General features: G+C 61.2%; 5 protein-coding genes and 1 long non-coding RNA gene across 8 annotated transcripts in view; 4 read left to right on the top strand and 2 right to left on the bottom strand.

The window, feature by feature from the left end:
• CRLF1 (cytokine receptor like factor 1) overlaps positions 1 to 4,210 on the top strand; it is a 7,844-nt gene extending 3,634 nt beyond the window's left edge. The window contains exons 2-8 of the mRNA XM_027664204.1: positions 1,419 to 1,711; positions 2,151 to 2,280; positions 2,625 to 2,794; positions 3,044 to 3,201; positions 3,279 to 3,447; positions 3,771 to 3,949; positions 4,105 to 4,210. Coding sequence (XP_027520005.1) covers positions 1,419 to 1,711; positions 2,151 to 2,280; positions 2,625 to 2,794; positions 3,044 to 3,201; positions 3,279 to 3,447; positions 3,771 to 3,949; positions 4,105 to 4,128 — 1,123 coding nt within the window. The 3' untranslated portion in view covers positions 4,129 to 4,210. The remainder of the gene's footprint in view (positions 1 to 1,418; positions 1,712 to 2,150; positions 2,281 to 2,624; positions 2,795 to 3,043; positions 3,202 to 3,278; positions 3,448 to 3,770; positions 3,950 to 4,104) is intronic.
• Positions 4,211 to 4,900: 690 nt separating this feature from the next.
• REX1BD (required for excision 1-B domain containing) lies at positions 4,901 to 7,996 on the bottom strand. Its single transcript, XM_027664139.1, has 5 exons — positions 7,725 to 7,996; positions 6,733 to 6,815; positions 6,018 to 6,222; positions 5,846 to 5,934; positions 4,901 to 5,444 (listed from the first exon to the last, which is right to left on the bottom strand). The coding sequence occupies exons 1-5, from the start codon at positions 7,725 to 7,727 to the stop codon at positions 5,372 to 5,374; spliced, it is 453 nt and encodes a 150-aa protein (XP_027519940.1). The 5' UTR covers positions 7,728 to 7,996; the 3' UTR covers positions 4,901 to 5,371.
• LOC113957029 lies at positions 6,754 to 10,972 on the top strand. Its single transcript, XR_003531052.1, has 2 exons — positions 6,754 to 6,870; positions 10,400 to 10,972. It is a non-coding gene; the product is annotated as an uncharacterized LOC113957029 (long non-coding RNA).
• On the bottom strand, positions 8,431 to 9,952 carry UBA52 (ubiquitin A-52 residue ribosomal protein fusion product 1). Its single transcript, XM_027664140.1, has 5 exons — positions 9,828 to 9,952; positions 9,053 to 9,172; positions 8,886 to 8,972; positions 8,682 to 8,784; positions 8,431 to 8,571 (listed from the first exon to the last, which is right to left on the bottom strand). Exons 2-5 carry the CDS (start codon positions 9,153 to 9,155, stop codon positions 8,478 to 8,480), a joined length of 387 nt encoding a protein of 128 aa, XP_027519941.1. The 5' UTR covers positions 9,156 to 9,172; positions 9,828 to 9,952; the 3' UTR covers positions 8,431 to 8,477.
• A 164-nt stretch (positions 10,973 to 11,136) lies between the features above and the next one.
• On the top strand, positions 11,137 to 19,076 carry FKBP8 (FKBP prolyl isomerase 8). Of its 2 annotated transcripts, none has more exons than XM_027664137.1 (9): positions 11,137 to 11,339; positions 13,659 to 13,958; positions 14,112 to 14,281; positions 14,562 to 14,650; positions 14,931 to 15,148; positions 15,224 to 15,396; positions 15,659 to 15,736; positions 17,662 to 17,799; positions 18,254 to 19,076. In XM_027664137.1, the coding sequence occupies exons 1-9, from the start codon at positions 11,183 to 11,185 to the stop codon at positions 18,338 to 18,340; spliced, it is 1,410 nt and encodes a 469-aa protein (XP_027519938.1). In that variant the 5' UTR covers positions 11,137 to 11,182; the 3' UTR covers positions 18,341 to 19,076. The 2 variants fall into 2 exon arrangements, with proteins under 2 accessions (XP_027519938.1, XP_027519939.1); XM_027664138.1 differs by lacking the exon at positions 11,137 to 11,339 and adding an exon at positions 13,326 to 13,375.
• Positions 19,077 to 19,810: 734 nt separating this feature from the next.
• Positions 19,811 to 26,084, top strand: part of ELL (elongation factor for RNA polymerase II) — a 52,990-nt gene continuing 46,716 nt past the window's right edge. Inside the window, exon 1 of one of the 2 annotated variants that reach the window (XM_027664135.1) lies at positions 19,811 to 19,967. In XM_027664135.1, coding sequence (XP_027519936.1) covers positions 19,833 to 19,967 — 135 coding nt within the window. In that variant the 5' untranslated portion in view covers positions 19,811 to 19,832. Of the gene's footprint in view, positions 19,968 to 21,357; positions 21,385 to 26,084 lie in introns of those variants that run through there. The other variant, XM_027664136.1, reaches the window with a different exon arrangement.

Raw genomic sequence — 26,084 nt, 5'->3', positions numbered from 1 at the left:
GATCCCTCCGGCACAACAAGGACCTTGGAATGCCGGGTGGGAGCCGGGGCGGGCGGCGGGCGCTGAAAGCCGATCGGGGCCGGGAGGTCGGAGGGGAGGGGAGGTCGCGGCACTTTCCGGGAGGTGATTTGGGAATATTAGCCCGGCGCGTGCGGATGGAGCCGATAAGGCTGACGGACACGGAACACCCCGGAGCGCGGCCGGGGGAGCCTTTGGAAGCCTCGCGGTGGAGCAGTTTTGGGATAAACCGGGGGGGGAATTGTTCCCATAGGGAGGGGATTTGGTGGCGCATGGTTGGGATGAGCGGGATGAAGCAACTTCCCGGCCCTCGCTGGTGTGATCCAGGCGGGAATGTCGGCCCTTGGGAAAGGAGGAGGGGGGGAAAAAACAAAAAAATCCCTTCGATTTTCCATAGCTGCTTTTGAAATCTTTTTGTCCCGACAAACTTCCAAAGCCACAACCCAGCCCTGGGGAAAAAGAAAAAAAGGGCTTAAAATAGGCATAAAAAGCACTTAGAAAGGCATAAAATAGATATTAAAATAGATATTAAAATAGATATTAAAAGTATTTAGGTAGATGGGAAATGTATTTAGGTATCAGAGTAGATATCAAGTGTATTTAAATAGATAAAAATAGATGTGTATTTAGATATAGACAAGATGTGTGCTAAGATATAGAATAGAGATAAAACCTATTTAAATATATATATAAAAGAGATATCAAATGCCTTCAGATATAAAATGGATATAAAATGCACATAGACAAAGGACAGATATAAAATGTATTTAAATCAATATAAAACAGATATGCGACGATTTAAATTGATCTGAAATGGACACGTGATGATTCAAATTGACCCAAGATAGATGTGCAGTGGTTTAATTTGACCTAAGATAGACATGCAGTGGTTTAATTTGACCTTAGATATGCGATAGTTGAAATCTATATAAAACAGATAGGATGATCTAGCTAAATGTAAAATAGATAAACAATGCATTTAAATGGATAAAAAATGAATTTAAATAGATAAACAGTGTATTTAAACGGGTATGAAACGCATTCAAATAGGTATAAAATGCATTTAAATAGGTATCAAATGCATTTAAATAGGTATAAAATACATTTAAATAGGTATAAAATGCATTTAAATAGGTATCGAATACATTTAAATAGGAATAAAATACATTTAAATAGGTATCAAATACATTTAAATAGGTATCAAATACATTTAAATAGGTATAAAATGCATTTACATAGGTACAAAATGCATTTAAATGAATACAGAAGACACACAGATGTACTTAAATTACCTGAGACAGATAACAAACGCCCTTAAATCATCTCAAACAGACACAAAAGGCATTCAAAAAGCCATATTTACCAACACAGCTCCCCCATAACTGACATTTCCCCCCTGTCTCTCCGGCTGCAGACCCCGCCGTGATTTCCCCCCAAGACCCCACCCTGCTGATCGGCTCCTCGCTGGTCGCCACGTGCACGGTCAGCCCGGACTTTCCGCTGAAAGCCGAGGACCTGTACTGGACCCTGAACGGGCGGCGCCTTCCCGCCGCCTCCTACGCCGCCCTCGGGCCCTCCACGCTCAGCGTGGCCCTCGCCCGCCTCAACGGCTCCAGGCAGCAGTCGGGGGACAACCTGGTGTGTCACAGCAGAGACGGCGGCATCTTGGCCGGCTCCTGCCTTTACGTTGGACGTACGTCGGCGGCGGCGGCGCGGTCGCGTCATCCCCCCCACCCCGGCCTCCCCTCGCGGGGTCTAGGGGGGCTCCCCGAGATGCCCCCTCCTTGGTTCTCGCCAAAGCTGCTCCTCTTGGAGCTCCCCAGGCCAGGAGAGGGCTGTTTTTGGCAAAAAAACCCCAACAAAACAACCCGCGCTTGTCCGAATCAATAATCGTAAGATTTTTATCTCCGGGGCTATTTTTAAAATAAAAGGGCGAGATGCTGACGCCCCGGGAGTACAGAATCGGAACGGGGAATGCGGCTCTTGGATTTGTTTTTTTTTTTGGGTCGCTACGTCCCGGGGAACACAGAGGCTTAGATGGGAATGTGGCTCGGGTTTTGGGTTGCCGTGGCTGAAAAAAAAAAAAAGGGCTCTGGAACTTCTTGGTTTTGTTTTTTTTTTTTGTCTCCCAGTACCCCCAGAAAAACCGGTCAACATCACTTGCTGGTCCAAAAACATGAAGGACCTGACCTGCAAGTGGGCGCCGGGGACAGAAGGAGAGACCTTCTTGCACACCAACTACACCCTCAAGTACAAGCTCAGGTGGGTGTTCACCTTAATTCCGGTTGTTGTTAAAAAGGCTGGCGTGGGATTTAATGGGAAACAGGGAATGTGGTGCCCGAGGCCTCCCAGCTGGCCCCTGTTTGGGGGTGGTGCTGGTGTGAGGAGTTTTTTGGGTCTCACGGTGCTGGGCAGGAGGAGGAGGAGGAGGGTGAGAATCTGCCGTGGCCCTGGTTGAGTTGGCGCCGCTGGGTGAGCCGTGGGGGCTGGTAACACAATTCCAGCAGTGTGGAATGGCAGATAAACGGGCCATGGGAGCAGCTCCTCCGGGGATGGGTGAGCACCCACAGCTCCCGGCGGTGCCGGTGCTCACGCCCTGCCCGCAGGTGGTACGGCCGGGACAACACCTGCCAGGAATATCACACGGCCGGGCCCTACTCCTGCCGCATCCCCAAGGACCTGGCCCTCTTCACGCCCTACGAGATCTGGGTGGAGGCGTCCAACCGGCTGGGGGTGGCCGTGTCTGACGTCGTCATGTTGGACATCCTCAACGTGGGTGAGCCACGCCGGGCGTGTCACCATGTCACCATGTCACCGTGTCACTGGTGACCCCGCGGGGAGCTGGAGGGGAGCGGGGAGGGTTCAGCGCCAGGATGGGGCGGAAGGTGGGGGGGGGGTGCAGCAGGAAATGGGCGATATGTGAGCAGAATTGCTCCTAATCGAATTAGGCTGTTTGCTCCGAGTGGGTTTTACATCTGCGGCTCCTTAACCCTCGCGGCCCCGCGGCGCTGCCCTGTCCCCGCAGTCACCACCGACCCGCCGTCGGACGTGCACGTCAGCCGCGTGGGGGACCTGGAGGACCAGCTGAGCGTGCGCTGGAGCTCCCCGCCGGCCCTCAAGGATTTCCTCTTCCAAGCCAAGTACCAGATCCAGTACCGGGTGGAGGACAGCTCGGAGTGGAAGGTGGGTCGGCATCGCCGGTGCGGGCGCGGGATCGCCGACCCCGCGTGGGTGCTCCCGTTGATCTCCTCCCTCCCCAGGTGGTGGATGACGTGGGCAACCAGACGTCCTGCCGCCTGGCCGGCCTGCGCCCCGGCACCGTCTACTTCGTCCAGGTGCGCTGTAATCCCTTCGGCATCTACGGCTCCAAGAAAGCCGGGATCTGGAGCGACTGGAGCAATCCCACCGCCGCCTCCACCCCACGCAGCGGTGAGTGCCGCCGGTGCTGTGCTCCCCCCACCGGGATGTGCAGGGGGGCCCTTTCCCGCTCCGTGCCCAGCACCTGGATTTCTTGCAAAGGAGCCAATTTGGAGCGTGGCTTTCCCAGCCGGGAGCCAAAACCAGCTCGGTTTGCTCTCACCCCTCGTTACTCACAAGGGGGAGGTTGAGGCACTTCTTCCCCCCCGTGGCGCTGACCCCCTGATCCCCTCACTGACCCCCTTGTCCCCACACTGACCCCCTCGTCCCCACACTGACCCCCTGGTCCCCACACTGACCCCCTTGTCCCTGCACTGACCCCCTTGTCCCCGCAGAGCGAGGGGCGGGGGGCTGCGACCCCAAAGGTGGGGAGCAGAACACGACGCTGCGGCGGGAGCTGAAGCAGTTCTTCGGGTGGGTGAAGAAACACGCCTACGGCTGCTCCAACCTCGGCATCAAGCTCTACGACCAGTGGCGCGTGTGGCTGCAGAAATCGCACAAAACACGCAACCAGGTAGGTAAGGAGCCTTTTCGCACTTTCTTCTCCCCGGTTGGGTGGGGACTGGGAGGGGTGGTGGGTGGGATGTGGGGTGACCCCCCAACCACCCCAGGGATGCTGGGGGGTGACGCCGACCCCGGGGCGACGCGGGGCTCTGCTCCTCTCTGCAGGTTCTTCCCGGCGATAAGTTGTAGCCCGCGGGGGACCGAGCGCCGGCAGGATGGGACGGGGCGCCCGGCGCCCACCCGGGACCACCCGCGCCCGCCCCGGCCCCGCCGTGGGGGAGCAGGGAGGCGGCCGGGGCGCAGCACGGCCCTGCAGCCCTGGGGGCCGGGCTGGGGTGAGGTTGGGGGGCCGGGCTGGCCCAGCCCCGGGAGCCTCTCGCGTGCTGCTGGCCCCGGACCGCGGCCCCCCGCGCCCCGCGGCAGCGAGGGGACCCCTCAGCCTTGCCCAGCCAGGGGGGACACGGGGACTTTGCTCCTCAACCGCCAGCCAGGGCAGCCTCTGGGATGAAAGGGGCAGCGGGGGCTTCCCGGGTGACCCCCAGCCTCGCCGCAGTGCCCCCCCCGGGAAGCGATTTTGGCCATTTTCTCCCCGGGGATCCACGTGCGGGTGCACGGGGAGGGCTCCATCCTCGGGGAGCCACGCGGGCTGATTGGAGGCTGCTGGGGTTTGCCCAGTGCCTGCTCCAATTTTGATTCAAACCAGCCTTATTTTGGTTCCATTTCAGTCAATTAGGAACAGATTTAAGCTTAATGCCAATAAACCTCTGAAACCCCACCGGGGTCTGCGTCAGCGGAGCGGCAGCGCTGCGCGGGGACGGGGATGCAGCGGGCAGCCAAATGGGGCCCGTGGCCCTTGTCACCCCATCCCGGGGCTCCCAGGGGACCAAGCTGAGCTGGAAGGGGTGGCACTGTGGCAAGGGGGGGCCATATGACCCCTTCAGATCACACCACTCAGCCCAGCTCCACGGGGACAGGTTTATTTTGGATGACCGTAAAAAAAGGCGCTTGTGGAGAACCGAAACCGCCGTGGGGTTGGGGGCACAGCTGATCCCCAGGATGTGGTTTGGAGGGGGGAGGCTGCTGCCCGTGGGCCTCCAGTGGGCAGCACGGGCAGTGCCCACCTCGATGGGAGTCAAAGCAAGACAGCCCGTTGGCACTGCAGGTCGTGGTTTTCCTTTGGCACAGCCCCGTGGAGGGGAACCAACCCCATGCCAGACCCCTCTGCTGAGGGACACTCAGGATTTAGGGGCACCCCACTTCTCCCAGGAGGGGGTTTCTCTACCCCTTCCAGCCCGTGCTCAAGAAAAGGGGTCGAGAGGACGATGCCCACCTTGCCAAGGTGCCTGGGCGGCTGCACTGGGAGCGGGTGGGGGGCAAGCGGGGCCCCCGTTCCACCAGCCGGCCCCTCCAGCCGTTCCCACGGGGACACCCATCACTCAGCTTCTTCCGAATCGTACTTGAGGTCCTGGAGAATTTCGCTGATTGCCTCAATGGTTTTAATTAGCCTACGAGAGCGGATGGAAACTATAAATAAAACCCATATGGAGCGTATTATGTGGGCCGCCCTCGCCTTCCCCGCGCTGTTTATGAAACACTCAGCCCGGGGAGGCCGAGGGGACGCGGCCACGCAGCACCGCCAGACCCCGAAGGCACCATCTGGGCCCCCCTGGGCCACGGGGAGGGAGGGGAGACGCAGGGAAGGGGCTCCTGGGCTGGACTCCACGATCCGCGTGGGTCCCTTCCAACGGGTCCCTTCCAACTCAGGACATCGCGTGATTCTGTGGGCTGGGGGGATGTTGCCACCCCGGAATGGGGGGAGAAGGGGGATGGCAGCAGGGCTCCTGGGCTGGGGGGGGGCTGCTGCCACCCCAAAATGAACGGGGAGAGCAGTGGGGCCACCACCTACTTGTGCTTGAGCTCCTGCACCTCTTGCTGATGGACGTCCACCTGGGGCTGGTCCTGTGCCTGCTGCCGGGCCAGCTGGAGCTGCGCCGTCTGCGGGAGGGACACCATGGGAGCCCAGAGACCAGAAACACCCCCCAAACAAGCCCCAGGGACCCCCCCAGCACGGCACCCACCAGCTGCAGCTTCTCCTGCTCCCGTTCCTGGAGCCGGGCCAGGTGCTGGGCCAGGTCAGGGCGGCCCAGCTCGTCCCGCAGGCGCCCGGCGATGCCCAGAACCTCCCGGGAGATGCCGCTGAAGGCCACGGTGACCTCGTGCACCAGCTGCCGGTACCGCGGGAAGTCATAGTGGGGGGCACTGCTCAGGTACGCCTGGTGGCCCCTGCGGACAGGTGAGGGGGCTGGAAAGCCACTGTCACCACACCCGGGGGCCACCGGGATGGCAACACCCCGAGATCCTCGTTCTGCCAAAGCTCCTTTTGCCACCCGCCACGGGCAGCACCAGGAGGGTTCTCCTGCCTTCCTTCTCCTCCTGCCTGGATTTGGCAGCTCCCCCATGACCAGGCGGCCTCGCACGGGAAAAGGTTGGAAACTGCTTTTTTTTTGGAGGGAGTGTTGCTTTTTTTTTTTTTTTAATCCCTTTCACTCGTGAAGCCCATCATCCCCTGCTGGATGCTAAAACAAGATTCAGGTGTCCAGCACAGCGTCCTGCTGCCAGCTGGAGCTCATCAGCCGCCCCGACCGCCGGGTCCCGGAGGGATGCAAAATAATCAGGATGGGGGATTTAGTTCGTTTTGCTGGGGATTCAGTGCCTTGCTGGGGGGATCCCCTGCCCTGGGAGGTGCCCCGTGTGCCCCCACGTGCCCGTCCCCGCGGCGGTGCCGGTACTCACTCCTCGAAGAGCCGGTAGGTTTCGACCCTCTCGCCCTGGAGCACCTGCAGCCGCTGCAGCAGAGCCTGCACGGCCTCGCCCGTCTGCGGGACACAAGGGGACGGTGGCAGCTGGGGACATCATGGCACCGGTGACCCGGTAAGGGGCTCTGGGCAAAGCCGGCACTGCCCGGGGGTCTCACCCCTGTGCTGGGGTAAGACACAACCCCCCCCCCCCCCGTCCAGTGCCCGTCCTGGGGGGACCCGGGTGGATTCCAGCCGCGGTTCTTGAGCTCAGCCCAGCACCAGCACCGGGAACCCCCCATCCCACTGCTCACACAGCGGGAATCCCCAGCCTTGTGCACACAACACAAACGGGCATCGGGACCCCCCCAACACCACCCTGCCCATGCACCGGGACCCCCCAGACACGTGTCCACAATACAACCGGGCACTGGGACCCCCATTCCACTCGTGCAGGGACGGGCTCGGTCCAGGGACCCCCCCACACTTTGCTGCCTGTGCACCAGGAGACCCCCTTCTACCTACGCCCGGTCCGGCACCGAGACCCCCCCCATCGCTGCACTCCGGGACCACCCCGTCCCGTCCCGGACCGGCTCCGGGACCCCCCATCCCGGTGCCCACGCAGCGGGAGCCCCCCGGCCACGCTCACACAGCACGGACGGGCACCGGGACCACCCCGTCCACTCGTGCACGGACCGGACCGGCACCAGGACCCCCCCCATCCCTCTGCCCACGCACCGGGACCCCCACCAATGTGCACACAACGCGGAGGGGCACCGGGACCCCCCCATCCCGCTGCCCGCGCACCGGGAGCGCCCCGTCCGTTCCTAAACAACGCAGAGGGGCACCGGGGACCCCCCCCCATCCACAGCCCGGCCCCATCCCGTGACCCCCCCCAGACCACAGGTTCACTGCTCGGTTCCCAGAGCCCCCCTCGCCCCCTCCCCGTGCCCGGGGGGCCGCTCCCCGCCCGCTCCCGGTGCCGCTCACCATGGCCCGGTGGCGGCTGAACGGCGCAGGCCCGGGGGCCGCGGGGCGGAGCGCGGCTCCGCCGCCACCTGCAGGCACCGGCCGGCAGCGCCCGGTCCCTCCCCGGTGCCCGCTGCCCCCTCCCCGGTGCCCCGTGCCCTGTCCGGTCTGTGCGCATGCAGCCGGCGGGGGTCCCGCTGCCCGTCTGTGTTGTGTGCGGGGGGTTCCCGGTGGGTGGGAAGGGGGTTTTAGGGGGGTCCCGGTGCAGCCGGTGGATGGGGGGTCCCGGTGCTCGTCTGTGCGCTGTGCACACAGCCAGGGTTCCCGGTGGGTGGGCAAGGGTGTGTAGGCAAGGCCCAAGACCATGGACGGGGTGTCCCGGTGCTGGTCCACATACACGTGGCCTGGGGGCTCCTGGTGTGTGGCCAGTGGAGTGGGGAGGGCCTGGGACCGAGTTGGACACAGGGACTGGGGTAGGTCCCAGTGCCCATCTGTGCTGTGTGCACATGGTGAGGGGGCCCAGTGGGCAAGCAGAGTGGTTTTTTTGTGGTCCCAGTGCTAGTCTGGACCTTGCACTAGTAACAGGGGTGTCCCAGCGCCAGTCCAGTCCACGACTGCAGGCAGGCACCACCCGGCACCGCTGCCACTCCATCCCTCCCTGCTCCCCTCCCTCTCCCTTATTCAAACCCACACAACTTCGGGTAAAAAAACCACCAGAACACAGGGCTGAGCACTGCAACACTTTATTGGCCAGCACAGGCAGGGCCCGTGGCTCTACTTGACCTTCTTCTTGGGGCGCAGGTTGTTGGTGTGCCCACACTTCTTCTTGCGGCAGTTGACGGCGCGGGGGTGCAGGCGGGCGTAGCACCTGGGGGGGGGGGGGGACACAGGTCAGGAGAGCCCCGTGTCCCCGAGGAGGGGGACAGGGAGCAGGGAGGGAGCTGTGGGAAGGGGAGAGGGACACACAGGGGGCCGTACTTGCGGCAGATCATCTTGTCGCAGTTGTACTTCTGGGCGAGCTGGCGCAGGGAGGGCTCGATGATTCCGCCCCGCAGGCGCAGCACCAGGTGAAGGGTGGACTCTGGAAGGAGGGATTGGTGTCATGGCGGGGTCAGGGAGCACCTGGTACCCCAAAAACATCCCCCCCCCCCTCCACAAATCCCCCAAGGGTCCAGGGAGCACCTTTCTGGATGTTGTAGTCGGCGAGGGTGCGGCCGTCCTCCAGCTGCTTCCCCGCGAAGATCAGACGCTGCTGGTCGGGGGGGATCCCTGTGGGGGAGAATCACCGTGGTGGGGGAACTGGGGGACCCCCACGGGGCTGCCCCGCTGCTCCCTGGCACTGCCAGTACCTTCCTTGTCCTGGATTTTGGCTTTCACATTCTCGATGGTGTCATTGGGCTCCACCTCGAGGGTGATGGTTTTGCCCGTCAGGGTTTTCACAAAGATCTGCATCTTGGCACCGTTTTTGTCTGTGGGAGCGGCAGCTGCGTCACCCCCTGGGTGGGCCTGGGGGTCCTGGGGTCCCCGTGCCCACCCCCAGAAAGGACTGACCCCTCAAACCCCCATTCCCAGTCCCTGAATCCCCATTTTTGAGCCTCCGGTCCCCCACCCCGGGATCCAGCCACACCTGGGATTCAGCCCCTATCCCGGGACACAGCTCCCCCCTCGCAGAATCTGGGGCCCATCCCGCGATCCAGCCCCATCCCAGGATCCAGGGTCCCTTCCTTGGGATCCAACCCCATCCCGGGATCCAGTCCCCCTCCTCCGGGGCCCGGCTCCCCTCCCTCCGGATCCAGTCCCCTCCCCGGGCTCTAATATCCCCAAATCCCAAGATCCGGTCCCTTCCCCGACATCCAGCCCGCCCCTCCCGGGAGCCGGGGCCCAACCTGTGATCCAGTCCGTCCCTCCCGGGCCCCACCCTGGGATCTCGTTCCCCGCTCCCGGGACCCGGGGCCCATCCCGGGATCCCGCCCTCCCCTCCCGGGACCCGGGGCCCATCCCGGGATCCCGCCCTCCCCTCCCGGGACCCGGGGCCCATCCCGGGATCCCGCCCTCCCCTCCCGGGACCCGGGGCCCATCCCGGGATCCCGTTCCCCGCGCCAGGCCCCGCCGCCCCGCGCGCACCCGCGGCCTCGCTGCAAAGCGAAAGGGGAGGCGGGACCGGAACCCGCCGGTGCGTCACTTCCGGCGGTGACAGCGGTGACACCGGAACCGCCCCCGGGACCGCCCCGTCACTGCCGGGGTGACACCGAGACCGCCCCCGGGACCGCCCCGTGACACCGGGACTGCCTGTCCCGGTACCGGCGGTCCCACGTGGCCCCGGGACCAGCCCCACGGACCCCGGACCGGCCTCATACCGACCCCACGACCGCAGCCTCGGACCGGCCCCAAACCAGCCCGGGATTGGGCTGACACCGACCACAAGGCCCAGGGACTGGCCCCATGGACCCCAGGCTGGCCCCACACTGACCCCGTGGCCACGGGGCCCATCCCAAGGCCGGCCCCAAACCGACCCCACAGCCACAGGACTGGCCCCAAACCAGCCCCACGGCGCCAGGACCGTGGCCACACTGACCCCATGGACCTCAGCCTGGCCCCAAACTGGCCCCATGACCACAGGATCAGCCCCACACTGACCCTGCAGCCCCAGGAGCAGCCCCAAACCCCAGGGCTCCAGCCCCCCACTCTCCCCTCAGCCCCTCACAGGCCATGAAGATCCCAGGCCCGAGCTCCACCACACCAAGACACTGGTGGAAATGAAGAAGGACCTGCACGACATCTTCCTGGGAGGGAACAGATGCAAGTCCACCCGTGTGGTGCCCAGTAGCACCACGTGAGGGGCTGAGCCGTGAGAGCCAAAAGGAAACCCTACTCTGGCTCTTCCCACGGGTGTGAAACACAGCACGAGTCCATCAGCAGCACGGACAGACCCCCGGGAGAGCCGGAGCGATGGTGGGAACGCATTCCTTAAGGAAAAAACCAACCAGCTGTGCCCCAAAACGGCTTTTCCTGCACCAAAATCTACGTGGCTGGCGGGGTTTGGCCGCTCTCCTGAGGGCAGAAACGAGGAAGGACAAGAGGCGTTTCCAACCCAGGATTTACTGATTCCCCCTGAAGCGAGTGGTGGGTTTACACCTCAGTGGCAGTTTAGAGGAGGAAGGGCAGCACCTTCTTCCTCCCTCGGCTTCTCTCCCAGCCTTCGCTTCCCTCTTCCCAAAAAAAAAAAAAAAAAAAGGCGGCAAAAAAAAAAAAAAAGCAACACACAAATATAAATATACAGGATAGAAAGTTCTCTGGGGGCAGGACCCAACTCCTCCTAGTCCAGGCCGTTGGCCGTGTCCTCGTCTGTGAGACTCTGTCCGTTCACGGCCGGCACGTCGTACTGGCCTTGGGATAAATCCTCAAAATCCTGGCTCGTGGTGGGAGAGATGACATCAGGGCTGGTGTCACAGGACTCCGTGCTCTGCTCAGAGGTAGCGATGGTGGTCGTGGTGCTTTTGGGGACGGGGTCGAAATCGTCGTCGTCTTCCAGGATGGGAGATTCGTGGATGTCTGGAAGGGAAGAGGCAGACGTTAGTTCTGTGACACCAGTGGTGAGAGATACCCCAGGGGAGCAGCTCCCTAATTCTGCATGTGGTAGGAATCAATCAAAAACACACCAGCACGTAAATCACTAACTTCTTGCAACTGCATTTAATAGAACCAAGGAGTTTTCCAGACTTTTAGAGTGGCAGCCACGGGCCAGCACATGCCTGGATGTCTCATTGGTTTCTCCCCATTCCCAAGAGACACCTCATGTGTTCTTTGGAATAGGGAGGAAAACTGAGCACAGAGTGCCAGGGCAAGGGGGAATGGCTTCCCACTGCCAGAGAGCAGGGTTAGATGGGATATTGGGAAAGAATTCCACCCTCTGAGGGTGAGGAGGCCCTGGCACAGGTTGCCCAGAGAAGCTGTGGCTGCCCCTGGATCCCTGGAAGTGTCCAAGGCCAGGTTGGAACAACCTGGGGTAGTGGAAGGTGGCACTGGATGGGCTTTAAGGTCCCTCCCAACCCAGACCATTCCATGATTCTATGAATCCACACATCAGGAATCACTCACTGCTGAAAGCCTCGGGGTACTGCTTCGCCAGCTTCCCTTTGAGTGTCCTGGGGAGGAGAGATTGAGCTGAGTCCATGGGGAGCTCAGGGATCCGGGGCTGAGCTGCCCCACCAGCTCCCTCCACTCTCCAGCATTTATGGATAATCCCAAGGGGTTCCTCAGGGCTCCCTCCCCACCCTCCCTGATCATCCCCATTCCCCTCTCCCTCCACACCACCTCTGAGTGGTTTTGTGACCACCCCAGGGAGCACAGACCATCCTGGCTAGACCAGAATCACAGAATCCCAAAGCTCCAGCCTCCGCAGCTCCTCTCCACGTGTTTTCCCCTCTCCAACAAATTCCACTCCCAGCATCCCCCCAAACTCCGATTTGTACCCTGCTTTAACACCCCCACACCCCACCCAGCCCCACTGTGCTGTGTCCCTGCCCCTTCCCGCCCCGTTCCCCACCGGATCCTTCGGAAGATGCTGTCCAGGTCCTTCTTCATCTCCACCAGGGTCCTGGTGTGGTGCAGGAACCGCTCGTTCATCTGCTGCATCCTCACACTCGACAGGTTGTTGAAGTTGAGCAGCATCTCGTTGGTCTTCTCGAACCGATCCAACCTGTAGGGGGGGTGGGAAGGGGAAGCACGCGGAGCTCGGCAAAGACCCCCAAACCCTCTCCCGGGGGAGGCTCCCGGTGCCGGGCTCCCCCCCCCCCCCCCCCGGTCCCCCCCCCCCCCGCCGGGCACTCACATGTTTTTCTGGGCCAGGATGATGGCATTCACGTCCTCGGCGTTCACCATGCCCAGCACCCGCCCGCAGAACACCTGCGAGGCCGTGGGCTCCATCGTGGCCTGCGGGATCGCGGGGGGCGGCTCAGCCGGGGGGGGGGCGGGCGGGAGACCCCCCCGCCCCCCCCCGGAACGGGGACCCCCCCCCCCCCCCATCCCCTCCACATCCGCGATACCGGGGCCCCCTCCGCCCCGCCATGCAACCAGCACCGGAGTTACCGCCCTGCCCGCTCCCGGGGCAGCCCCGCACGCCGGTACCGGGGGGGGTACCGGGGGATCTCCGCCCGCCCGCCGCCCCCCCGCGCCCGGTAGCGCCGCCGCTCCCGCGGCTCCCCCGGGGACACGCGGGGCTGAGCCCCTCCCGGAGCCCACCCCGCGCACCTGGGGGGGCCCGTCCCGCCGCTCTCACATGACGGGGCAGCGGCACCGGGGGCGGCACCGGCGGCCGCTCCGCGCCGCTTCCGGGTGCGGCGGCCGCGGCGTCACGTGGGGGCGCGACCTCGCGGCGTCACCGCGAAGGGACGGAAGTGCCGGACAGCGGCGGGGGGGGCAGAAGGGGGGGTCGGGCCCCCCGCGGGCATCACGGGGCCGCGCCGGTACCGGTGGCGGGACTGATGGGACCGGCGGAGACCCCTTCCCGGCGCCGCCGGGGGCGCGGCGGCCGCGCGTGTAGCGGCCCCTTTAAGGCGGCGCCGGGCCGCGCTGACGGGCGTGCTCCCCGCCCAATGGCGTCACGCGGTGGGCGGTGCCGGGCCAATGGGAGAGGAGGGGCGGGGCCCGGCGGACGCGGGTCCGCGGGCCAGGTGAGAGCGGGCGGGGGGCGCGCGCCGCGGTCACGTGGGGGCGGGCGGGGGGCGCGGGAGTCCCGGGACGGGGACCGGGGCCGCGACCCCCCCGATCCCGCCGGGCCCACCAAACCCACCGGGCCCATCCCTCCCACCCCCGGGCCCGATCCCTTCCCCGGCGCGCCGCGCACTCCTGTGCCCCCCTTGGCGCAGCCCCTGCTCCCGGTGGGTCCCGGCGCTCCCCGTGTCCCCCCGGTAAGAGCGAGGCCCCACCGACCCCCGTCCCCTCTCCCCGCTCCAGCTTGCTCCGCCGCGATGGCGTCCAGCGGGGAGGAACCGGGGAGCGGCTGCCCGGGCCGGGTGGGCACCGGCACCGAACCGGCACCGGCGGCTGAGGCGTCTCCGCTGGACACGGCGGAGGATTTCGAGGTGCTGGAAGAGGAGGAAGAGGAGGAGGAGGAGGATGAGGATGACCTGAGCGAGCTGCCCCCGCTGGAGGACGTGGCCCGGCCGCCGGCCCCGCCGCGGGAGGATGCGCAGCCCCCCGAGCGGGGCGGGGGGGACGCGCCCGGGGACCCCCAGGAGTGGCTCGATGTTTTGGGTGAGAGCCCCGGGGGCGGGAGGGCGCTTGATTCTGAGGCCTCCGGGGTTTCCCCGGTGCTCCCGGTGCCGTGAAGGCCGGCCAGGAGGAGCCAGGGCAGGGCGGGGGGGGTTCGGGCTTTTCCCTCCCCACCGTGTCCTTCTCCGTGCCCAGGGAGCGGCTTGCTCAAGAAGAAGACGCTGGTGCCGGGCCAGGGGGTGGACACCCGTCCCCGAAAGGGCCAGGACGTGACAATCCGCCTGAAGGCCACGCTGGAGGATGGCACCGTGGTGGAGGAGGACCCTGCCCTCACCTTCACGCTGGGGGACTGCGATGTCCTGCAGGTCAGGGCTGGGAGGGAGCTCGTCTGGCTTTATCACTGCTGTGTTTGCACCCTGTGGGGCAGGACCTCACCTCAGGGGGTCAGTGATGTCCTGTTTTGCTGGCCAAAGTGGCTCCTCTGCCCTTGCCTCGTGCTCCTCTCCCTGATGTTGGCCAAGTTAGTGGGGCTCGGAGCAACCTGGTCCAGTGGAAGGTGGATGGGCTTTAGGGGGGTGGAACTGGACGGGCTTTAAGGTCTCTTCCAACCCAGACCATTCCATGATTCCATGTTGTTCCCTGCAGGCTCTGGACCTGTGTGTGCAGCTCCTGGAAATGGGGGAGACGGCTTTGATCGTGTCGGACGCCAAGTACTGCTACGGCACTCAGGGCAGGTGAGCAGGGAGGGCACGGGGTGGAGCAGAGTGGTCCCAAACAGGCCTGTGGGAGCTGCCTCTGCTCTCCTGGTGACAGCCCAGCTGGCAAACCTCAGCTTCCACAGGCAGGGACACCCGGCTCACTTGCCATGAAGAAAGGTCTTCATCGTTCCCTGCCCCTGGGAAGCTTCCCCGGCTCTGATTTCTGAGCCACGGCGCTAAATCTGCGTGGCCCAGCTCCTGGTGGGGCTGACAGAGGCGACAGTGGTCCCGTGGCTTTGTGCCTGTCTCCGTGCAGGAGCCCTGACATCCCACCCAACGCGTCCCTCACGCTGGAGGTGGAGCTGCTGGAGGCTCGGGACGCTCCGGACCTGGAGCTGCTCAGCGGGAAGGAGAAGGTCGAGCTGGCCAACCGCAAACGGGAGCGGGGCAACTACTTCTACCAGCAGGCAGATTACGTGCTGGCCATCAACTCCTACGACATCGCCCTCAGGATCATCGGCTCCAACTCCAAAGGTACCTGTTTCCTCCCCCAGTGAGGGTCCTCCCAGGCTCCTGTCCTGCCCTAACCTGGCTCCGGGGTCTTGGCAGTGGATTTCAGCCCAGATGAGGAGGCCGAGCTGCTGGATGTGAAGGTGAAATGTCTCAACAACCTGGCGGCCTCGCAGCTCAAATTGGACCATTACAAGGCGGCTCTCAAGTCCTGTAACCTTGTGCTGGAGCACCAGCCAGAGAACATCAAGGCTCTCTTCCGAAAGGGAAAGGTGAGGCTGGGGTCCCTTGTCCGTGGCGTGACAGGGGACCGGGGGACAGATCTCAGTAAGGGGAGAGAGGGACGGGTTTCAACCAGGGGACAAAGGGACAGATCTCAGCCAGGGGACAGATCTTAGCCAGAGGACAGAGGGACAAACCTCAGGCAGGGGATCAAGGGACAGAACTCAGCCAGGGAACAGAGGGACAGATCTCAGCCAGGGGACAGAGGGACAGACCTCAGCCATCCTGCTCAACCCATGTCTTGCTCTCCAGGTCCTGGCTCAGCAGGGTGAATACAGGGAGGCCATTCCCATCTTGAAGGCAGCGTTGAAGCTGGAGCCTTCAAACAAGGTAGGCTGGAGGTGTGTGCTGCCCATAATCCCACTGAGCTGGGAGTCTGTGGGGTGCTCCTCTCTCGTCTGTGTCCCTACAAACCTCAGTGTCTCCCGTGGAAGGCTGAAGCCCCCTGTAGCTGTTCCCAGCTCCATGAAGGAAGGCTGGGAATAGCCCCAGAGTCTGGGGGACAATGCCCCATGAGGTGCAACATCCAAGCGTGGCTGGGCTGGCAGGTCCTTTATCTCCATGTTGCAAGATTCCCTCATTGACCTTTGCTCCTGGCACTGGCAGGATGCCCTGCCAACCCATCCCTGCTCCAGCTGTCAGCTGTGGATGGTCCTGGCTGCTCCAGCTCTCCTGGGTGGCTCTGGCAGCTCATGCCACTGCTGCGGGAAGTGGGGCAGAGCTGAGTCCCCACAAACTCGCTCAGCAGCCCCAGGTGTGATTCACTGGGTGGTGGGAGCAGCCAGACCTCGGTCCAGCGCCTGGGCAGGGCGAGCTCTGGGTCAGGAATTTCCTGTCGGTTAATGATCAGCTGCAGGACTGGAGCCTTGGGAGGAATCAAAAAACCAGTGCCAGGAAGTGGCTCCCAGCAGGAGCGAGCCTGGGGAGAGACAGGGAGGTGCTGCCTGCTTGGAGTCGGCTCTCCAGGTGGGCTTGGGTCCGTTGTTGTGTCCATCCCTTTTCTGGGAATTTCACCAGACCATCAGGATTTGTGTCGTGATCCAGTGCCTGAAGGTGAGGGGTTGGATGGGGCACAAGCAGCACCCACGGGTGTGATCTGAGAGCACCCACAGAAGGGCGAGCAGGATCCCAAACCCTTCACTTCCCAGCAAGGCCAGGGTGGAGAGGGAGCAGCAGCAGGAGCCATTCTCTGTACGTCTCCAGCACGTCACTGGGCAGGGCAGCTGCTCACCAGCCTGTTCTGATGGAGCTTTTAATTGGAGAGGGCTGGAAAATCCAAATGCCCTGCAGTGACGTTGCCGGTGAAACCACAAGTACAGCAAATTACTGGGCTCTTGGGCTGCTGCCGGGGAAGTGGTGGGGCCTCTCCAGTCGCAGCCCTGGTGACTCACAGGCCACGGCTACCGGTGCTGAAAACACTCCCGAAATGCTGGGCTCCACCTGCCTCCCGTGAGGAAACAGGTTCTCTGAGGCTGTCACACCTTCCAGGCGTCACAGGCATCCCTTCTCCCCACCCCTTGGAAAATGCACGCTCTGGGGAGCCAGGGTGGGATGCTGATGTTCGTCCTGCTGGGATGTGCCAGCCCCGGGGAGCTCCGAGCAGGAGCTTCCAGTCCTCCAGACGTCCAAATTCTCGTGTGGGAGGCAGCGTTTCCCAGCGTGGCACGGCCTGGGGAACCCCCAGCAGAGGGCACAGCACGGCCGTGCCACCTCGACGTCCTTCCTGCCACCCTGCCCTTCCTGCCACCCTCCGTGCTCGGCTCCCTGGCACTTCCTGTGGCTTTTCTGGGAGCCCCACACAGGACTCGGAGCCTTCTCCTGCCCCAGCTGGGCAGGTACAGACTGGCTCTGGGTCTTGCTGCAATCCCACTTCAGACCAGGCTGAGTTTAAGCCCACTTTCCCAGCCTGCTTTCCAGACACAAGTGGGAGAGCTTGGGCACGTCTGTCCTCAAGGCAGACGCTTTCCTGTCTCGATTAAAGGATAAAAGTCCATTTCCCGATGTCTGGCATCAGCCCTGGGCTCTGCTCCTTGCTGCCAGGGAACAGAGTGGCCAAAAAGGACAGAGGGGCACTCGGACCCACAGGGTGGCCCATGGTGCTGGGAAGTGGGGCAGGATGAGGCCATCACCCCCTCGGCTGCTTCTGAGCTCTTCCACCAAGTCCCTGCACGTCTCAGGCGTGGTGGGAGCTGCTGTTTGGTGACACCACAGGCAGGGATGGTGCAGGGCTGGTAACACCTCGCTCTCCTCCCCAGACCATCCACGCTGAGCTCTCCAAGCTGGTGAAGAAACACGCGGACCAGAGGAACGTGGAGACCGAGATGTACAGGAAGATGCTCGGGAATCCCAGCGCCTCCGGCACCCCCAGGAAGTGCAAAGACAAGCTGCCCTGGGTAGGGGCTGGTGCTGGGATCCCGGGGGGATTGGGGATCCGCAGGGGATGTGTCATTGTCCCCCAGGCCCTGGGGTGGGGGGTGACACAGCGCTGCTCCCGGGCTGCGGGTGTGACCCACGTGGGTGGGCTGTGTCCGGGCAGCAATCCCGCTGGGAACGGGGGGCCGTGCTCCGGGAGCCGTGCCAGGAAAACACTGATAACAGGCTGTGCTGGCTCCGTCCGCCGGATCCCGGTGGTGCCAGCTGGAGGGTCCGGACTTTGCTCCCAGCTGCTGCGCTCGGGAGCCTGAGCTGTCAGCTGGGCAGCCGGCGGCACACGCTGTCCCCGCGGACGCTCCGGCCACGTGCCGGCGCAGCACTTGCCTTTTTGGGACGCCCCCGTCTGGGATGCCGGGAGCCGGGGATAGGCGAGGGTGGCACATCCCCTCACCTCCCTGGCTCCCTCCTCCGCAGTCCATCCCCTGGAAGTGGCTCTTTGGTGCGACGGCCATCGCGCTGGGCGGCGTGGCCTTGTCCGTGGTCATCGCGGCGAGGAACTGAGGGCGGCGCCGGGGCGGCCCCTGGGCACGGGACCAGCGGCGGGCCTGTGCCTCTCTCTCTCTCTCTGCTGAGGGGCTCCCCCACCCCTTCCCGTGGACTGGCAGCTGCAGGAACACGGATGCTTTCTCTGCCGGAGGTGCCGGGTCTCCCTCCCGCCATTCCCCGTATCCCTCCCGGCGCAGGCGGGTGCAGCTGCAGGGATGGAGCCGCGGGCAGAGCGGAGACCCCCAGGCACCCTCCCGGCAATCAGGGGCTCAGCCCCCGGCCCCGAGCGTGTCGGGGGGAGTGGGAGCTCCCACACAGCGGTACGGTCGTGGCCATCCCCATCCCGGGGGGTCCTGTCCCCCCTCAGCTGGGGGAGGCACATGGAAGGAAGCTGGGCCCAGCTGTGGGAAGGGAAGGGAAGGGAAGCCATGTGGATGTGCCCAGGGGCAGGTGCAGCGACATTCCCTGTGTCCTGGGGGACTCAGCCCTCCCAGAGGCTCCCGCTCCCCTCCCCAGCACATCCCCAGAGCGTGCAATGTCCAAAGGAAGCCAAAGAAACCCGTGGCGGGAGGGATGGCGAGAGGGGAGCGTCGGAGACCCCCTGTCCGGGCTGTCTCCTGTGGGTCCAAGCTTTTGGGGGTCCCCCTCTGCCCTGCCGCTGCCTCAGCTCTGCTCGCAGGGGGGTTTGTAGCACTGTCCTCCCACCCCAAACTGACTGTGAACTTCCCAAATAAAGGACAATTCCTTCATGTCCAGGCCTTTTTATTGCCACCCAGACATTCATCGTCGCTGTCCCCCCTCTTGCCACACACACTCGTGGCTGCAGTGGGGGCCAGGAGTGGCTCTGTTTCATTTGGGGAGGCAAATTTTTATGGCCCCCACACAGCTATAAAGCAGGAGGGAGCAGCTCCCATGGCTGGGGGGGGGATGCCTGGCCCTGGAGAGGCCTGAAGAGCACAGAGCTCTGCCTGGGGGTCCTGCTGGGTGGCCGGGGGGAACCAGGGGACCACGGGTCCAGCTTGGGTGGGGGGCACATGGAGCCCACGGGCTGGGCCGGGGGGGGATGCCCAGGGGGAGGCGTGGGACCCCAAATCCTGCTCTGGGGGGAGCTGCAGGGTGTTCCCAGGGGGTTTCATACCCCGGTGGGGGCTCATGTCAGGGATCGGGGGGTTCATACCCGGGGGGGTCTCATGCCGGGGGTTCCCCCCCCGCCGCCCCCTCCCCGCGCTCCCCCAGCGCGCCAGACCACCCTCCCCAGCATGCCCCGCTCCCCCTTCATTTACATATCCCCGCCTCCCCCTCCGCGCCGCCCAATCCGGCGCGGCGCCCTCCTCCCCTCAGCCAATGGGCGCGCGCGCTGCCCGCCGCCTCGCCCCAGCAACAGGCGCCCCGGGAGGGGGCGTGGCCGGCGGCGCGGGAAAGGCTCATGAATAATTCATAAGGGGGAGGCGTGGCCGGCGGCGGGCGGCCCCGGCGGCCCAGGCGCGGAGGGGGAGACGGTCCCAAGATGGCGGCGCTGCAGGCGGAGCGCGGGTACGGGCTGTCCTGCGGCCGCCTCGGCCGCGGCACCCGCGTCTCCGTCTTCCACGTCAAGCTCACGGAGAGCGCCCTGCGCGCCTTCGAGAGCTACCAGGCTTGTAAGGTAAGGAGGGGGCTGCGGGGCCCCGGGCACGGCCCCGCGGAGGGGAGGGAGGGAGGGAGGCAGAGGGCGGGCGGTCGCCACGAGGCCCCCGGAGGGAGGGAGCCCCCCGCGGGGGTGAGAGGGGAGGTGGGTCGGTGGTGGTGCGAGGGCTCCGCGGTGAGACACCGAGGGGGTGCGGGAGCTCCTGCCCCGACCCCCCCGCTCCGTGAGTGAGCGGGGAAGGCGGGAGGGGGGGTGGGGGGCGATCCCGATGCCAGGGGGTTGAGGGAGACCGAGGGGGCTCGGAACGCCCCCCGGTGTCGTGTGTGTGTGTGTGTGTGTGTGTGTCCCTCCACTGGCGTTTAAGGGGTCCCGATGGGCCCCCCGGTGGGTAACCGGGGGAGGGGTCGTGATCCTCCGGTAAGTGCCCGAGGGGCACCGGGAGGGGTCGGGGGGTGTGTGTCGTACCCCCACCACACTTCCCGGTAGCTGCTGGGGAGACCCCAATGTGCCCCCCCCCCCGATGGGTAAAGGGGGTCCCCAGTATGTCCCCCCAGTGGGTAAAGGAAGGACCCCAATGTGCCCCCCCCGGTGGGTAAAGGGGGGACCTCAATGTGCTTCACCCCCCCCGGTGGGTGATGGAGGTACCCCAGTGTACCCCCCCCGGTGGGTAAAGGAAGGACCCCAATGTGCCCCCCCCGTGGGTGATGGGGACCCACACCCCGCGGTCTCGGTGCGGGGGTGGGCGCTCGGTGTCCCCCCGGGAGGTGACGGGAACTGCCGTCAGTGCCCGGGAGTGTCTGGGGAGGGGGATGGAGGGACGTCGATGCCCCCCCCCACCCCCCTCCCCGTTCCCCCGGTGAACGTGATGTGGGTTTCCAGGACCGGGGAGGGGGGGAAAAAGGGGGGCTCACCCCCGGTGCTGCCATCCCGGACTGGGTAGGGGGTCCCCCCCTTCCCCGGGGCACCCGGTTGTACCCCCCTGCCGCCCCCATAGCCCAGTACTTCCCTCCCCGGGAAGGGGGGGGGAGGCACGTTCAGACTGGGGCTGTATTTTGAAATTTCCAGATTGTCTTTTCCGAGCGATTTCCCTGAAATGCATCCAGAGAGCTTATTAGTCATGTAAATAAAGAATGATGGCAGCACTCGGCAGCAGCGGCAGGCGTTGGGATGGACCGGAGAGGGGTTCAAAACTGTCGTTTTCGGTGTCATTTTATTTTATTTTATTTTATTTTTTTCCGCCTCTGATCCTGTGACGAACATTTCTGTCTCCTCACCTTGCTGGGGGAAGCTGGGAGCCTAAACCCGTTTGTCATTAGGAGCGTCCTGCCTGCCAGCTTCTGTAGGATAAACCATATGTTGTCACAACACTATTTTTAATTTAGGGTGTTGGTTACATCACATCACTGAATTGGGCAATCTCTGTATGAGGACGAAGGTAATGACTGTACCAGGGTTTATCAACTTATATTTTAATGAGTGTTTATCAGCATTATGAGAAGTCAGTAGCAATAAGTGACTTGGGTAGACTGAATTAGTAGCTTTTTTTTTTTTTTGGTCTGAAAATGAAACAAATAATCCATATAAGTCTTTCCTATATATTAGGAAAGCCTTTTTTTGGGGGGGGGGGGGGAGGGAGAGTAGGAAGGCTACAGGCAGCTGCATTAAATATTTTGGGAAGCTATTCTGAGTCCGTGTCACACATGAATAGTGGTGTTTATTTTCTAAATGAAGCCTGGGCTCTGGATTGTTTGGTGGCCAACGGCCACTAATGAACTTTGCTTCCTTCACCACCACCCAAAAGAGAAATAGTCAGAGGCTCCTGGTGATTAACTGGGCAGGAAGGGATAAGGGGCAGAAGAGCTGCTTGTTTGTGTAGTGAATAACGCAACAATTAGTGGGCTATTAAACACATATGCTCCTTCTGCATCGGTTCTATAAACAGTTTCTCCAGCTCGGGGAACGTCTCGGCTTCCTCGGAAGCGCCGGGCCACGGCCACGCCAGGAACCGCCTCCAACACACCTTTGCAGCCTGTGTTTGTCCAGCCCAGCTCCGCTTTTAATTTCGGGCTGCAGCAGTTAAATGGAAAAAATTTGCTCAGGCTCTCCTTCTGCTCGGTTTGGTTTGAAATGTGGTGGAGCTGACGGCGGCGTTGTGTAATATGGATAATGGCCTGGAATCCAATCCTGCTGTTTGTGTTACCTGGAGTCCAACGTGTGCAGTCTGACCTGTTTTGGGCACCGGGGTAGCACATCCGTGCCGATTCCTGCGACAAGACTCTGTCCCTCTGCCAGAACGGGCAGGGAAATGTCTTCAGTTCCTTGCTTGAGTTTGTTCTTGGTCTAATAATAATGTATTGGGATTACATAATCCAAAAATGATCACCCAGCCGGGCGAGCTGCCATTTGTTTGGAGTGTCCCTTGTGCCAGAGCAGTTGCAGGCTTGGTGTGGAGCTGCACCATGTGTGTGCATCAGGCAGCAGGGCTGTGGAGAAGCAGATATTTGTCTTCTTGGGTCTCTGCTGGAATTCTCTGTGTCCCAGGGAGGAAAACGGTCGTGGGTCCACATGTTGGATGGGGCTTGGAGCAACCTGGTCTAGCGGAAGGTGTCCCTGCCCCGTGGAAGGGGGTGGAATGAGCTGAGCTTCGAGGTCCCTCCCAACCCAACCCAGTCTGGGATTCTGTGCTGTTGATGCCCAACTCTTGTGTTCCAGCAAGCTGTTCCTGTGTCGTGTTCAGAGGATGTGGAGCTGCTGCTGAGGAGCTCCACAGGGCTCCGGCTTTTCCCGATCCCGAAAAGGGTTTCTTTTTTTCTCCAGTGGCTCACCTGACAGAAATAAGAGTCTTGAAAAAAAAGAGGTAGCACTGGCTTCACAGGGGACACTGTGAGATGTCACCTGGCTGCCCCTTGTGAAACTTGCTGTCCCTGAAACCTCTTCCCCGGGGTTGTGAAAGCGCGAGCTCCGGCGGCTCAGCTCCGAGGGCCGAGCGGTGGCGAGGCTGTCCCAGCTCGGTTTGTCCACTGGTGAAATGCAACTGGTCTGGTGTGTTCCCCTAAAACAACTCTGGGTTCTCCCAGGGGTGTAATTCTAGACCAACCTTCAGTTTGCTGCCTTCCCTTCGGGGTCGTGTTCAGGCCTTCCCAAAAAAGCAGGACGTGGCCAAGGCCAGGTTGGACGGGGCTTGGAGCAATCTGGGATAGTGGAATGTGTCGCTGCTCGTGGCAGGGGGTGGAACAAGATGGGCCTTAATGTCCTTCCAACCCAAACCACTCTGGGATTAGATGATTCTGTGGCTTTTTCACATCTGTTCTGGTTTGTCTCCAGCTTTCTTGCTGCCCGTGTCGAGGTACAAGGGAACTCCTTACGCCCCTCCTTGTTTTCTTCTTTCATTCCTTCTCCTGAACCCCATCCTTGATGACAAGATGTTTTATCCATCCCCACCTGATACCCTTAGATACATCTCCATCCCTAGCACTCATCCTTTGATGTTCACACCTGTTTTTTTAGCAGCATCACGAGGGGTTTCTGGGTAAGTCCCGCTCTTCGTGCCCGGTTGAAAATGCCACACGGCAGACCTGAGTGCCCCTTGGCAGTGGGTCTGTCTCTTGTGCTGAAGGTGCTGACAGCAGGCAAACAGTGTTAGGGCTGTTCCTGGAACCCTTACCTGGGAATTTCCCAACTTTCACGTAGTTATTTAAAACCTCCCTTTGCGGCTGGAGCTTGTGTGAGGGGTGGTCATTTGATAACGAGCGAAGTGACACAATTCCACACCTTTCCCTGTTATCTGGAGCTCATGTGTTGACCTAATGATGGAGGCCAGGCTCACCTCAGCTCCCAGCCCTGGTCCTGGCTTGCATGGTGGTTTTAGGAGGATGTAAAGTAGGTTGTAGCATCCCTTGGTCCGTGTGTGATGCAGCTGAGCAGCACCTCCTGCTCCTGTTGTTCCTCTCTGCCCCGGCTACCCCGGAGTGTTTTGAACTGAAGCCATTGGTTGATTCACTGGTGAACTTTGGCAGATGCACAAATATTTATTGGGGACTGAGCTGAGATAACCAAAGCACGTTGTCCCCGTGCTCAGCTAGCTGAGCTGAGTTTTGGAGCCGTGGTCTGATAGATGTGGCTTCCCGAGTCACCTTCCCCGACTGTGAGAGAAGCGATTCCGTGAAGATCAGGGTTAACCCGACCCCTTGCAGTGGCTGTTTATTGAAAGAACTTCTCAGCCTTGCCTTTTGGAGCAGTTGGTGGAGATGCCTTCATCTTGCTGTGTTCAAAGCACTGAAACACAAAATGAAGGCTGTGCTGTCATTACAGGGTCTTTAGGGTAATGCGTATTCATGCTGACTTGGGAATTGAAAGCTGCTTGCAGGTGTCAGGAGGAGAAGAACAATCCGCCTTTCGAATCAAAATTCATTGAATTATCTTTAAAGCTTTTTTGCATCATTCCTCCTCCCCTGTAACCTGTTTTTTCCTGTCCTATTAATTCACTGATGCTGTAGTCCGTCAAAATTGAGGCTCTTACGACATCGGGAACATGAGTCGGTGACACGACCAAATGAATCAGAGGAGGCTGGAGAGGAAGCTCATCGCACACGTACGTCTCCTCCTCATCAGCAAAAATGGGACAGGATCTGCAGAACGCCCTGAACTGCTCAACTCCTGTTGCTCAGTGTTCTCCACGCTGACCCCAATGTGGCACCTCCCGTTCGAAAGCGAAGGGGGACAAAGAGACACTGAATGTTTTGGCCCGTGGCAGTTTCCTCTCAATTATTTAGGGTAGCTTTTTCTCTCTCTCTCTCTCTCTCTCTCAACCCTCTGCCGCTTGGATCTGCTCAAATTATAGATTCAGCTCTATAGTTTTCGAACGGCATTGGAAGGAATTGTCTGTAATTTACATCTGAAGTGACGTACAGTTGCTATGGGATTCGGTGGCAAATTATAAACCCATTATGCTTTTATTTTTTTTTTTTTTTTTTTTTATGCTGGTGGTAGCAGGCTAAAGGAGTAGGTCTAATTGGTGACGTGCCAAGGGAGAACAGAAAAGTTTGTGACAGAATTCTTGTGAGGGATGGTGCCTTTTTTGTTTTTATCAAACGTGATCTGCTTTTTATCAGCAAATCGTTCACCGCCATTAATCAGAGAGGTTGAATTTGAATTAATAACTTTTTGCTCTCTGGCGGTACTGGGGGAAACGAGCTCGAGCATTAACCCTTTAGGTTATTTCTATGGGGCTGGGTTGCTCCTTTTTTAGTTTAAGGTGATTTAAGTGGAATAGATGGTGACTTGTGTCCATGGCTCTTGCAGTTGGATTCAGGTGACTGTGTCAAGACTAAACCCTTGCTCCTTTTCAGCATATTCTGTACTTGGTTTCTTATTCCACTCGAACAGCAGCAAAGGGAGAAAGGAAAGCTGTTACAATATTTTTTTTTATTTCTCTCTGAAATGTAACAGATCTGAAGAGTCTCTTCAGAGCAATGAGTCTCCCGGGGACCCGGCCAGCGTGTCCTGCCTCGAGTGGCCCCTGCACTTGCTGGTCAGCTCAGAGTGATCCTCCAACATCAGGGCTTTTCTGAGCCTGTCTGAAGTGCTCTGCCCTGTTCAGTTGATTTTTGTTGGTGGTGCTGCCTGGCAGAGAGGGCTGGTGGCTGTTGAAACAGTTCCCTCGCCGTGCTGGGACAGCAGCAGAGCCTTTATCGCTGCCGAGGGGAGGGGAAAACGTGGTTTGAAAAGAGCATCTGAGGTCTGGTCAGTAAAATGAACGTGTGTTATCTCCGAAACAATTTGCGCATTTCAGACGATTTAAACTCTGCCCGCAACTTGTAAGCAGAAAACTTGTGAAGCGTCTCCAAATCCCTGGTGTTTGTGCATGTTGAAAAATGGGAAGGGACAGACTGCATGCGTCACTCCCGCACTAATTTGTGCCAGCTAATCCATGGGAGAAGAATACATTTTGGCTGAGTTAGTGGTTTTGCTGCTAATGCACAGGGGAATGCGTTTGAATGGATGGAGTGGCTGCATCGGGTTTAGGTAGAGTTTGAAGAGATACCCTGTGTCTGGGGTCCTGTGCTGGACACCCTCGTTTGGGGATCACAGTCATGTGCAGTATTTTTATTTTTATTTAGGTTTATTGAGGTTTTT

Source organism: Corapipo altera, unplaced genomic scaffold (assembly GCF_003945725.1).
Source record: "Corapipo altera isolate COAL_440 unplaced genomic scaffold, ASM394572v1 96, whole genome shotgun sequence".
NCBI lineage: Eukaryota > Metazoa > Chordata > Aves > Passeriformes > Pipridae > Corapipo > Corapipo altera.
The sequence above is the reverse complement of the archived record's forward strand: the minus strand, read 5'-3'. Positions and strand labels throughout refer to the sequence as shown.